General features: G+C 34.7%; 1 protein-coding gene across 2 annotated transcripts in view; it reads left to right on the top strand.

Moving 5' to 3' along the window:
- Positions 1 to 12,574, top strand: part of SPTLC2 (serine palmitoyltransferase long chain base subunit 2) — a 173,847-nt gene that overhangs the window by 75,103 nt on the left and 86,170 nt on the right. Inside the window, exons 9-10 of one of the 2 annotated variants that reach the window (XM_069092325.1) lie at positions 632 to 758; positions 3,777 to 3,951. In XM_069092325.1, coding sequence (XP_068948426.1) covers positions 632 to 758; positions 3,777 to 3,826 — 177 coding nt within the window. In that variant the 3' untranslated portion in view covers positions 3,827 to 3,951. Of the gene's footprint in view, positions 1 to 631; positions 759 to 3,776; positions 3,952 to 12,574 lie in introns of those variants that run through there. The other variant, XM_069092324.1, reaches the window with a different exon arrangement.

Raw genomic sequence — 12,574 nt, 5'->3', positions numbered from 1 at the left:
GTTCATAAAATGTTGAGTCTGAGATATCAACACTATCTTATTTGTTTGCTGTTTAAGGGTTTTAAAGGTTTAGCTTGTGGAGCTCAGGGTAAGATGTAAGTAGTAACTTTGTCAGAATAGAAAGAATTGAACAACGTACAGGAAGAGTTACCACACAGCTGCCTAGGAAAGCCATTCTTTAGGAATATGAGATGGCGTGTTCTGCTGAGTTTAGACTTTGGAGGACATATCCTTCTGTGTTAGGACATGGGGAATAAAATTCAACAAACACCTAACATGCAGAATTAAGTACAATAAATACTTATTAAGCACCTGCTATGTATGGTACAGTATAAAGAACTGGAGATAGAAACAAAACCAAAAATGAAGCTAGTCCAGTCTTTGAGAATCATATATTCTACTCAATGTAAAAAACTATGGAAGCCACATATTTTCCTGATTTGGGGATAAATTCTTCTTGAAATGTAATGGTAACTTTATATGTCAGCCTAACTTGTTGGTTTAAGAGATTAGAATTGATGACAGTGAAGCAGAAAATCTGTACTAGATGCCAATAGGATAGTTGTTTCATTGTTAAAGCCTTTAAAGACAAGAGATACCTCTAATCATGTGTTTTTGCTGACTTTCTCAGGAATTGATAGACTATCTCCGGACACATTCTCATAGTGCCGTATATGCCACATCATTGTCACCACCTGTTGTAGAACAAATCATCACCTCCATGAAATGCGTTATGGGTGAAGATGGCACAAACCTTGGTAAGTATTCATTTTATTATATAATATAGCTCTTAGCTTGGAAGTTGTAATTGTAGGGCAAATATACTTTGCTGCCCTTCTTCCTGAACATTGTTTTTGGACAGTCTCTCACAGAATTCATTCTTATTGTCAAGTATACCCAGTGTAGAGGCAGAGTATTCAAGAGTCTTATTTTCTAGACCTAAATAATCTAGTAGATGAACCCGTTCAGGTAACAGTTAGGCTAGCTCACTTCCCTTTGAGTTTGTTTATAGTCATGCTAATTTTGACATCATATAACTTTTAAAGTTACGTATCTTTTCAGTCTTGGCTGACTACAGTTGTATGTTTGGTGATATTATATTATGGTTTGAAATGTAATAGCTACTACTTCTTTCATTCAGTGTCTTAGGCTTTCTTATTTCATATAGTAAAGGATAATTCAACCTTTGGCTCCAATTATTCTCAGTTCTAATAAGGTATTGAGTTTTTTTTAAATGTCTTACGACTATATGTTGGAAGATAACGTTGTTTATGCTATTTGGTATAATTGTTGATCAGTAGGGGGCAGTGTTGATTATATAATGCTTAGGGTCTTTGTTAAAAATAGAAGATGATGTTGTACCTTTGGAATGTTTTTTCCTTTGTGTACCAGGTAGGTATTTTTGAAACAGTTTTGGCTCTAGTAAAAGTTGTCAGACTCATGGTCTTTTGAAGCAGCAGAGAGGTAAACTTAGACTTATGGTAAGTAACTTATGCTAATGGGATATCAGTGAAAACTTCCTCACAATCCAAGCTCTCCAAAAATGGAATGGGCTGTCTTCAGAAAGGTGAGCTCTATCCATTATAGGATGGATAACCACTTGTCAGATACATTATAGGAGAAATTCCTTTAAGAAAAAAATTGGACTAAATGCTTCTGAGGTCTCTTCCAGCTTTTAGATTTTGTAGACTGTACACAAGGTGAAATTCATTTTGTATTTACAAGGATGAGGAGAGAGTTGTGAGCTAGATACTAAACACAGTTTTATGTAGATTCTTTCAACTACAAACTATTTTTGATCATATTTGAGAAGTCTGAAAATGCATTAACAGAGGGTAGTGGACAAAGTGCTGTGCTTGGAGTGAGAAAGTGCTAGGCTCTCACCTCTGAGATGCTGGGCAGCTAATTCATGTAGACTCTCCGAGCTTCAGTTTCCTTGTCTGTAAAACTGGGACGAGAATACCTACAGTTCTTACCCCGCAGTATCAAACAAGAAGTTGCATGTCAACTGCTTTGCAAAGCATGAAGTGCTATTTAAGTATCAATTATAATGGGTCAGTTGACTTATCTCTCCACAATTTTCAATTTTAATTCCTTAAAATAGAATTGTACATTGTTTCAAATTTGTCTAAGAATGGGAAAGTCCTTAGACATTAATTTTTGTTCAGTTGAAATGGCAGAGAGGACGCTTTAAGGTTTATTACTCCTGATTCATTCAGATTTAAAATTTGTTACTTAAAGTTGTAGCATTCCCATGGACAATGTAAGTACTATGTTAAGTAGGAATTAAATTGTATTTCCAAAACCTCTTTCACTGTTGTTTTTAGATGGTGTCCATACCATTCAGATCTCACTTTCCTTAAATCTAGTCTTTGAGGCATTTCAGACACTTCATGGGGAACACTAACACTAACACAATATGTAGGCCTACATGTATAAAAACAAGTCTCAGTTTGCTACCTTAGATAATTGCTTGTTCTTTATCTCCCATAATATAGATCTATATAAAGTATTATTTGAGATAAATTAAATATTTTTTGTTTAATAAGAGAGTGATATGTTAGTGAAGGGGACAGGAAATATAGTGACAGATCATAGGCTTTATAATAATAGGAGACTTGCAAATAATGAAAAAAATTAATCCCAAAGGCATTTTTGAGACATCCTTGAGAACAAATATCACATTTTTGTCTTTGTAGAATCAGAGCCTAGCACAGTATCTTGCATATAATAGGAATTTAATAGATTTGTTGAATTTAATTTGCCCTGACAAATTTGTATTAGCTTCACATATATTCATCAGTTTCTTTGTCCTAATCATTTTATCTCTGGCTGCTCAATAAAATGAAGGAGCATAGTACAGGCAAAGGTTGTGCTAATCTGGTTGTGGCAGGTAGATTCACAGTGAAAATCAAATTCAAAGTAGAGAGGAAGTTATATAGGCATGTGAAATAATATTTATTTCATGGTTTTTGTTAAAAGAGCATCTTTCTACCTTCCTGATAAGAAGGAAGAAATGTGCTCAGGGCTGTGCCACTTAAGTGAATTTACAAGCAGATGGTGCCTTATACTAATATTGGGGGGGCACAGAACCTTACTTTCCTAAAATATTAATATCTTGATCTTTTTTATGTTTAAAGATTAGAATTAGATATTAAATTTTACTTCAGACAGTATTTTTAGGGATTGTTGTAAAGCAAAGGAATCCCCACGATTTATAGTCTAGGCAAGGTGACAGTTAAGAATGAGCAGACATAGTATTTCGAATATCTGGTGTCATCTCATAGTCCTTAGATAAAGAGTAGTAGTTTCTTTTGGGTTGAAAACTTTTAGGATCAATATCAAATATATCCTGTAGCAAGGCATAGATACTTAAAATATGACTTGCTTAATTTTGGCCTGCATGCAATTTCTTCTTTTTGGTTGAACTGATGATTCTTTTTAAAGGTATTGATCTTTTTATATCTACGCGTGTGTGTGTAAATGTATTTATATACACGTATTATATATGTGTGTGTATTTTGTCGCATATATATGCGCTTCTTAGATCTATAAATTAAAATACTTTAAATTTTTACTTAGATCTCTCAAAGCTATTTGAAATTATTGGGATTGCTTATCAATTGTCCTAGTAGTAGTATTCTTTTAGTTTAATTTAAACTGTAACCAGTACCTAAAGTATCAAAGTTGATATTATCTAGTACACCTTATTTACAAAATTTGAAATCTTTTTCATACTTTCTGTTAAGTATGACAAATACATCTCTGCTTAACAGGAAAAGGAATCATAAAAAGCAAATTGCTTTTAGATCACATGGTGCTTTAAGGAGATCTTAGGAGCAACATCTGGATCCCCTGTTCCTTATTCCATTGGCTTGAACTCTAAGTTAATGCTCTGTGCCTCATTTTTTTCCAGTATTATTTTAAATAAAAAGAAAAATAATGAAAACATCCACAGAGTCATTTCACTGTGTTATGGTATTCTGTAAGATTATTAAACTTGTATAGTCTCCCATAAACTGATTGTTTGCAATGAGTTTTCATTCCTCTGCGACCATTCCAGAAGGCTATCTCTAACCAAACAGAATATAAAAAGATAGCATGATTTTGTGTACTGGACTGATCATTTATAGATGAGACTGGAGGAATCAGTGAAGGAAATGATTAGGGGATGTTTTATGATTATGTCACATCAATGAGCAAACTTTTCCTTTTCTAAATTTTGGTACTCCCACCCACCAGTTAGTTATGGAGCAATAGAATTGTACAAAGAGTGAATAAATGGAAGTAATTTCTGTTGAGAAAATACAGAAAATACTCTATACGTAATATGTTCTTACCAGTATTTTGATTGAGGAGAACCCAGAACCAAGTGTGCCTACTACTCTGATCTCACCAATGGCTAATAAAGAGAAGAATTTTTATTTTGCAATTGCTCTATTTAATTCAACTTAATAAATATTTATTAAGGATCTGCTTTATGCCAGCTACTATGCTAAGCACTGGGAATACAAAAAGAGGCCAAAGACAGTCCCTGTCCTCAGGGGGACAATTTTGACTATATTTCCATTGCCAAAATATCGAGCTTTCAGTCATAGTAATAAAAGGTCAGTCAAATTTTTTAACTTATTTGCTTTATTCTAAAAGTTGAATTTTATTTAAAGAATACAATAGTTGTGTAGTAGAAAGAAAAGGTTATAGGGACCCATAAAGCTTCTGTCATTGGAAAACATACTTATTATCAGGGGTTCTAAATTTGAAGACCATGATAAGTCTTACATATTTGGTGCTCACAAAGGTAGATATGCCATCATTTCTAAGCTAATTCTCCTTTTCATCTTAGTAGCACATTAGATATTCTTTGTACATGAGCCTTTTTTGAGTTAAGAACATATTTTTCAATGTTACATTGGCCATTGTATCTTTTGGAAATTTTCATTCCTAAAATTTTTGGGGAAATGTCTAAGAAAAAAAGTGATCAAAACATGGGTAAAGTTCCTAATTACAGGTCACTAAATATTTGAGGAAAACACAGTTGAACCTGGCTCAAAAATTGAACAAACCATAAATGAACTACAAAGGAGGGGTTGGTTTCCAGGGATTTAAAATAAAGTACATCAAATACATAGGGAATAATTAATACCACTTCTACAAAAGTCATTCTCAATAAGTAAGGGTGAAAGCACTGTACCAAAATCCTTTTATAAGACCAATGGTCCTAATATTCAAAGAAATGAATGATAAAACAAATAGAGAATTGTTGACCCATTTTGCTAATGAATATTGAGACAAAAATTTTAAACAAAATCTTAATAAAAAGACTACTGCAACACATAAAAATTTGTTATTGCCAAGATGAATTTTTAATTATTGTTGTTTAGTCGTTTTAGTCATATAGGATTCTTCACGACTTCTTTGGAATTTTCTTGGCAAAGATACTAGAATGGCTTGCCATTTCCTTCTCCAGCTCATTTTACAGGTGAGGAAACTGAGACAGAAAGGATTAAGTGACTTGCTTAGGGTCATAAAGCTAGTAAGTGTCTGAGGCTAGATTTGGACTCAGGAGGATGAGTCCTCCTGACTTCAGGTCTGGCACTCTATCCACTGTGCTACTTAGCTGCCCCAGAAATGGTGAGTTTATAATCAAGATACAGAAATTGTTTTACAGTAGAAAAATAATTAGCAGAATTAATAATATAAATCACATTATTATCAATAGATAGAAAAATTATTTTAATAAAAGAGCAGTTATTTATGTTAAACATCCTAAAAAAGTATGTGCACATATGTCCACCAAGTTTAATGCTTTATACAGTATTCCACATTTAATAGCCCTCTACCTCTGCAAAGATGGGATAGAAGTACATACTCATATCTCATTTTTGCCACCAAAGTTGGACATTATAATTATACATCAAGTTGCTATTTTCATTTACTTTGTCCTAAAAGTATATATATTTTTTATTTTTTGGTCTTTCTTAATTTGTTTGCTTACTTTTAGTTTACAGCATTCAATTCCACAATTCCTTGAGTTTCAAATTTTCTCCCTCTCCCTCTCCTCCCAAAAGTATATTGTTATGTTACTTAGTTGGAAACTGATCTAGATAAAACCTTCAGTAAAGTGACAAGATACAAAATATATCATATCAAAGTGATGATTATTTGTTCTACTTATTAGATAAATTGTTTTCCTGGTTCTACTTGCTTTGCTTTGTATCTCTTCCACAGCTTCTCTTATTTTTCCTATTTATCACTTTTTTACAGTGCAGTAATAGTCCGTCACATTAATATACCATAATTTGTTTAACCATTTCTGAATCTGAGTATCTTCTTTGGTATATATAAGACCTCTTTTTTTCTGTATTTGATTTTGTTGGGGTAAATGCATAGCAGAAGAATTTCTGAGTCAAAGGATCTTGACATTTTAATCATTTTTTCAAACCGTAATTACAAGTTCCTTTCCAGAATGGTTGGACCAATTCATAACTCCAACTAGTAGTGTGTATTATTGTGCCTATGGAAGTGTTCTTTAAAGCAATCAAAAATATTTAACAAACATCAAGAGCTAGCATTATTTGGCATGGAGAAATCTTGGATCCTTTCCTCAGGAAGTAATGAGTGTAAAACAAGAATGCCCCTGTATCAGCTGTTCTTGATATAGTACTAGAAATGCTAGCTATAATAGTCAACAAAAAGGAGAAATTAAGTGTATAAACAAACAGACAAAAGTTGAGGCCAGATTATTCCTATTTGAAGATGACACATGTAGAAAACCTGAAGAAACAGGAAAAAACTAATCAAGATAGTACCTCCAATAATGTTTTAGAGTACAAAATATATCTACAGAAGTAGTGAATATTTCTATATAGTACTAATAAATACCAGGAGAAAAGCAATAGAAAAGAAAATTTTGAAGTAGCTACTAAAGGAATACAAAGTTTTGGAAGTTACCCTACTAAGATTAACTACAACTTTATATAAATATACCTATGGTTTTGGGGGGGGGGTTTTGGAGGGGAAAAGGCAAAGCAGTTGGGGTCAAGTGACTTGCCCAAGGTCACACAGCCAGTTAAAGTGGCTGTCAGGTGTCTGAGGCCACTATGTTTTGTTTTTTTTTACAGAAATAAAGGAAGATTTAAATAATTGGAGGGTTATTTCTTGTGGTATAGTAGAGTCTAAAGTGATTTACAGCTTTGGTGCTATGCTAATCATAAGAGTTTTTTAAAAAAATAGAACTAGGAAAATTAAAACAATCCATTTTTAGAAATAAAAGGTTTAGGACCTCAAGGGAAATAAACATTTTAAGTAGGAATGAAGGGGGCCTAGTATCACCAGATCTCTAACTATATTACAAAGTTGCAATTATCAGTAATGATTTTCTACTCTGCTTATAGCACATAGGTTTAGAGCTAGAAGGGACCTTAAAGATGATTTAGTCCCAGTTCCCTCATTTTATAGATGAGAAAACAGAGGCTTAGAGAGCTAAAGGAATCAGCCACAGCAGATTGCAGAGTGAGTGTGAACTCAAGTGCTCCCACTCCAAATCGAGCCTGATCCCTCTTCTTCTTACTCCCGCTTCTTCACATCTGCTGCCTTTGCTGTAACTCACCTTTCTCATGTCCTCTTGTCTCAGCAGCTCATCTTTTCAACCTCTTCAGATACTTTTGTTGTTGTAGTTCTGGTACTATTTTAGAGAGAAGAAAACATCATTTAAAAAGGGAAGAAAGTAGTAAAATAAGTACAACTTGTGTGGGAGAAATAATCATTTCTTAATAGATTATGATTTTATAAGGGTAGACCAGAACTGCTAAAAAGAAACTGAAGTGAATATAGCAGTTTTATCCCTAAAACAGTTAACAAAATGAATTCTTGTTTTAAAAAATATATATTCTCTAGTAAATGAATGGGCAGTTTTCAAATTAAGAAATCCAAAATCTCAATAACCACATGAAAAAATGCTCTAGATCACTAATTATTAGAGTAATGCGAATCAAAACCATTTTGGGTTTCTACCTTACGTATTAGATTGGTCAAGATGACAAAAGAGGAAAATAACATGTTTGAGGGGCTGTAGGAAAACAGGCAACAACTAATACACTGTTGGTAGAGATGTTAGTTGGTAGAGATGTAAATGGGTGCAGCTACTCTAAAAAGCAATTTGGAACTGTGCCCCCAAAGTCGCAAAACTGGGCATACTCTGTGATCACCCGTACCATTACTAGGCCTATATGCCAAAGAGATCCTCTATAAAGGAAAAGGACCTGTATATACAAAAATATTCATAAAAGCTCTTTTTGTAATAATCAAAAATTGGAACCTAAGGAACTCTGTTCTCTTATTTCAGAATGACCAAGAGGCAGTTTTAAAAAAAATTATGGTATATGAATGTAATGGACAACATTATAGAGGTAATCAGCTTTGAAAGCTTTTTACACCTCTGATTCATACAGGGATAAACTACTAGTCCAGAGTACCTCTTGACAATGAAGTAAAGAATTTTAAAATGTCAAGAGAGACATGAGTTATCCAGCATGACTTATATTAGAATTTGTTTTGCTTGACCATGTATGTTTATGATGACAGGCTTTATTTTTCTTTTTTTATTCAATTGGGAGAGGGGGAATAGGCGATACAAATGATAAATTTACATAAAAACAAAGAAATTTAATTTTTTTTCTTAAAAGAAACCAGCCAGAGCCAGAAACAATCCAACATAATAGCATCATGTCTGATAAACCGAGGAACCCTAATTTGTAGGGTAAAGAGTCAGTATGGGGTGTGGGAGGTGGAGAATGCCTGGAAAACTTGATAGAAGTTTGGCAGAAATTAGTTTGAGACCAATTCAACACCATATGCCACAATAACCTCCAAAGCTGTATAAAAGGTCATACCATGAATAGATTTAGAGAAGCACAGATGGAGGTATCATTTACAGGTATGAATAAGGAAAGAGTTCTTGATCAAACAAGGGATAGAAAGGATCACAGGAGATAAAATGGACAATTCTAATTGTGTACAATTGAAAAGGGTTTTGGGTTTTTTTTGGTCTTTATTAATTTGTTTACTTTTAGTTTACAAGATTCATTTCCACAATTCCTTGAGTTTCACATTTTCTCTCCTTCCCCCTCTCTTCCCTCTCCCCCCTCCTCCAGCGGCATACAATCAAGTTTGGTATATGCAAGTACTTTCACATTAGGCATTAGTCAGGTTATAAAGAAGGACTGTATCAAATGGAATGAACAATGGGAAAGAGGAAACAAAACCAAGCAAGAAAAAGAAAAACAGCAGGTAGTTTGCTTCATTTTGGATTCAAACTCAGTTCTTTCTCTGGATGTAGACATCTCTCTCCATCATGAGCCTTTTGGGATTGACTTATAACTCTGAATTGCTGAGAAGAGTCAAAGTTGGTCGTCACACATTAACGTTGTGTCTGTAATTGTGTACGAATTTCTCCTGGCTCTACTCTTCTCACTCAGCATCAGTTCGTATAAGCCTCTCCAGGTAAATATGAAGTACATCTGCTCCTCATTTCTTATAGCACAATAGTATTTCATAACATGGATATACCACAACTTGTTCAGCCATTCCCCAATTGATGGGCACCCCCTTAATTTCCAATTCTTTGCCACCACAAAAAGAGTTGCTATAAACATTTTGGTACATATGGGTCAATTGAAAAGTTTTTGCACAAAATCGATGCGATAAGATTTCATGGGAAAAAAATTAACTGAGGTCAAGAAACCTTTCAATTAAATTCTTCTAATAAAGGTTAGATATCCAAGATTTATTGAGAATTGTTTGAAATATATATGAATAAGAACTACTCCCAATTCCATAAGTGGTCCAATGACATGAATAGTGTGAGAAATAATTCATTTGAACCTCTATTCTATTCCAGTCAGTATTAATCCATTTGGTATTCTATATAAATCATATAGGGATAGATAGGTTCTTCAAGTGGGCCTCAAACTTTAATGTAATGGTCACTGCTCACTGTTTGTTTACCAAGTTGTGAGGCACACTTGTGCAACCACAAGAATGCTGACAAAGATATCTCCATCCTGTTTTACTCAAATTTCATGTCTAAACCAAGTCTTTTTTTTTTTTAAGCAATTGGGGTTAAGTAACTTGCTCAAGGTTACATGGCCAGTTATTTCTGGGTGTGGTGCTGAGTATCTGAGCCCGGATTTGATCCAGGTCATCCCGACACTGGAGCTAGTGCTCTTACTCGCTGAGCCACCTGGCCGCCCCTAAGCAATTGGGGTTATGTAATTTGCTCAAGGTTACACGGCCGGGTGTTTCTGGGTGGGTAATAAGTGTCTGAGCCTGGAATTCGATCTCCAGGTCTTCTCAACACTGGAGCCGGTGCTCTTACTCGCTGTGCTACCTGGCCACCCCTAAACCAAGTCTTGATGCTTTGGAAAGTTGCAAACTTATTTTTGTACCCCTGGACCATTCTCTCTTGTCCAGCGTGAGCAGGTGACCATCTTATAACCACTTGGTCAGTGGAAATGCTCTATGCTTCATCCAACCTATAATCCCTTCTCCTCCCCTTACTGATACATCATTTTTGGTCCTCAAGAGCAAGGTCTGTCAACCAATAAGATCGTGTATTTTGCCATGCCTCTTTTCCACATTTGGGTAGCAAATCCTATAAAAATTATATGGCCATAATTTTAACTTTTTATTCACTTGGTTGCCATGGGTTTTTTGTTTGTTTTTTAAACCAGGGAGATTCAGCAATGGAATTACTAGTTCTTTGTTTTCAGCCAGCTAGCCATCTAACTAACTTTAAAAAACTTCCTGTTGGCTGGGTTAAAATAAATTTTTTGCCTTTAAATTCTTTTACTAAAGACTAATTAAATGGTTCTTGTCATTAGCAGAGAAATCTCTTAAATGTGTTGAGGGGGAACTTTTGGTGGCTCACAATGGGCAAGGACCCTGTGACCATTCCCTGGATGGGTAGGGCTTGGGGGAGTGATTCCCCACTGAGTGCTCTGCCACCACCGTGAAGGAGCACCTGATAGCCTTAGGGGAGAGATTCTGCACCTCACCAGTAAGCTGTGACCATCTTGGGAGAAATCCCACCGACTTCTGACCTGAGAAAAAAGCTCATTTTTAGTTTTACAGAGATGTGGAAAGGAGATGATGCCCTTTCATTTAGTGAGTAAGCTTATTATCACTTATATTTGCTTAGAATTAAGCAACTCTATCAGAGCTAAATTTTCAGCAAGTTTTAAAGGAAAGTAGGCATAAATTTTGCTGAATATTCACTTATAAAGAACCTTTAGGCCCTCATTGACTGGTCTTTAGGACCCTAGAGGTTAAGCCCAGAAATTAAAGATTGGAAGTATTAGAGAATTTGCCAAAATAAATACCTGACTATTACAGTGTTACCTGTAGGAAAAGAACTTCCATATAGGCAGAACTCAGGCAGATAGAAGATTCCCTTCCCCAGTTCTTAGTCAAAGGGAGGCCATCTCTAGTGTCTTCAGTGGGGAACTTCTCAGATCGAATAAACCAAAAGGCAGGTTCCTCAGGAATCTAGTCCAATTCTCTCAGGAGCAGTTCCTTTGAGGAGTGCCACTCCTGGTTGGGGACACCCCCAGGAGAGATGGAGTAAGGTGTAAAAGGATAAATGCATGCTATAGGATCCCCACTGGGACAAGGGTGGACTCTACATAAAAATGAAAGAAAGAAATATAAAGTTGTATAAAGTTTGGTTTGAGAATACAAAGAGTTTAGGGAATTGTTTTCACCAAACCGTGAAATTTTTGGTTACTTAGAAAGTTAAAGAATTTTATTGAACAATCTCCCCAAATCAGCTTAGCACAAATGAACTATTGATATTGCTAAATTCTTTATTAGTTTCAGTCTTTTTTCCTGTGATTATATTTTGGCAAAAAGTCTGAAGGAATGGAACTTTAGCCAGCTCTTCTGTCAGCGATTTGTTCTAAATACAAAGTGCTCTTTAAATGGGTGAGCCCAATTGGCAATTTAGACTGAAGTTTATATTGTTACTAAATTACATATTTTATGATAAGATTCTAAAAGCACACAATTGGGAAAGAGAAGAATTATCTTAGGCTGAGAAGAGGACTCTAACCACAAGATGGTAGTAAGTTCTGTACTTAATAGATGAAATAGGTAAGATCTTGACTTCAAAATCTCTTAACAGAAAAACTTAGGAGAAGTTCAGGCCTGATTTAATGTTGAAAGTCTTGTTATTTGTTCTGTGTGTCCATTTTGTAAACATGAAACTAAGTTTAGGAATAAAGGATTCTTTAGTTCATATAGAAAGGGACCTTATACAATTAGAAAAATCTTTAAGAGAATGGGAAATAGTATCTGTTTTATGCTATTCATGCTTTGTGCTAATCCATAGCTAACAGGTGTTTTACCTATGTATGCCTTTTGCTGTGATAAAACAAAAGAGACAAGCTGTAAAAAAAAAAAAAAAAAAAGTTTTAAAAGAAGACAAATCTCTCTTTTTTTCTCTGTTTCCAATACTGGCCTTGTTGGAGATTGCTGAGATGAAAGACAGATTCGGAGATTAATTGAGAACTAAGATACA

Source organism: Petaurus breviceps, unplaced genomic scaffold (genome assembly GCF_028583685.1).
Source record: "Petaurus breviceps papuanus isolate PSGF00001 unplaced genomic scaffold, PetGlider_PUasm1.0 189, whole genome shotgun sequence".
Classification (NCBI taxonomy): domain Eukaryota; kingdom Metazoa; phylum Chordata; class Mammalia; order Diprotodontia; family Petauridae; genus Petaurus; species Petaurus breviceps.
Note: the sequence above shows the minus strand (reverse complement) of the source record. Positions and strands in the feature narration are given on the sequence as shown.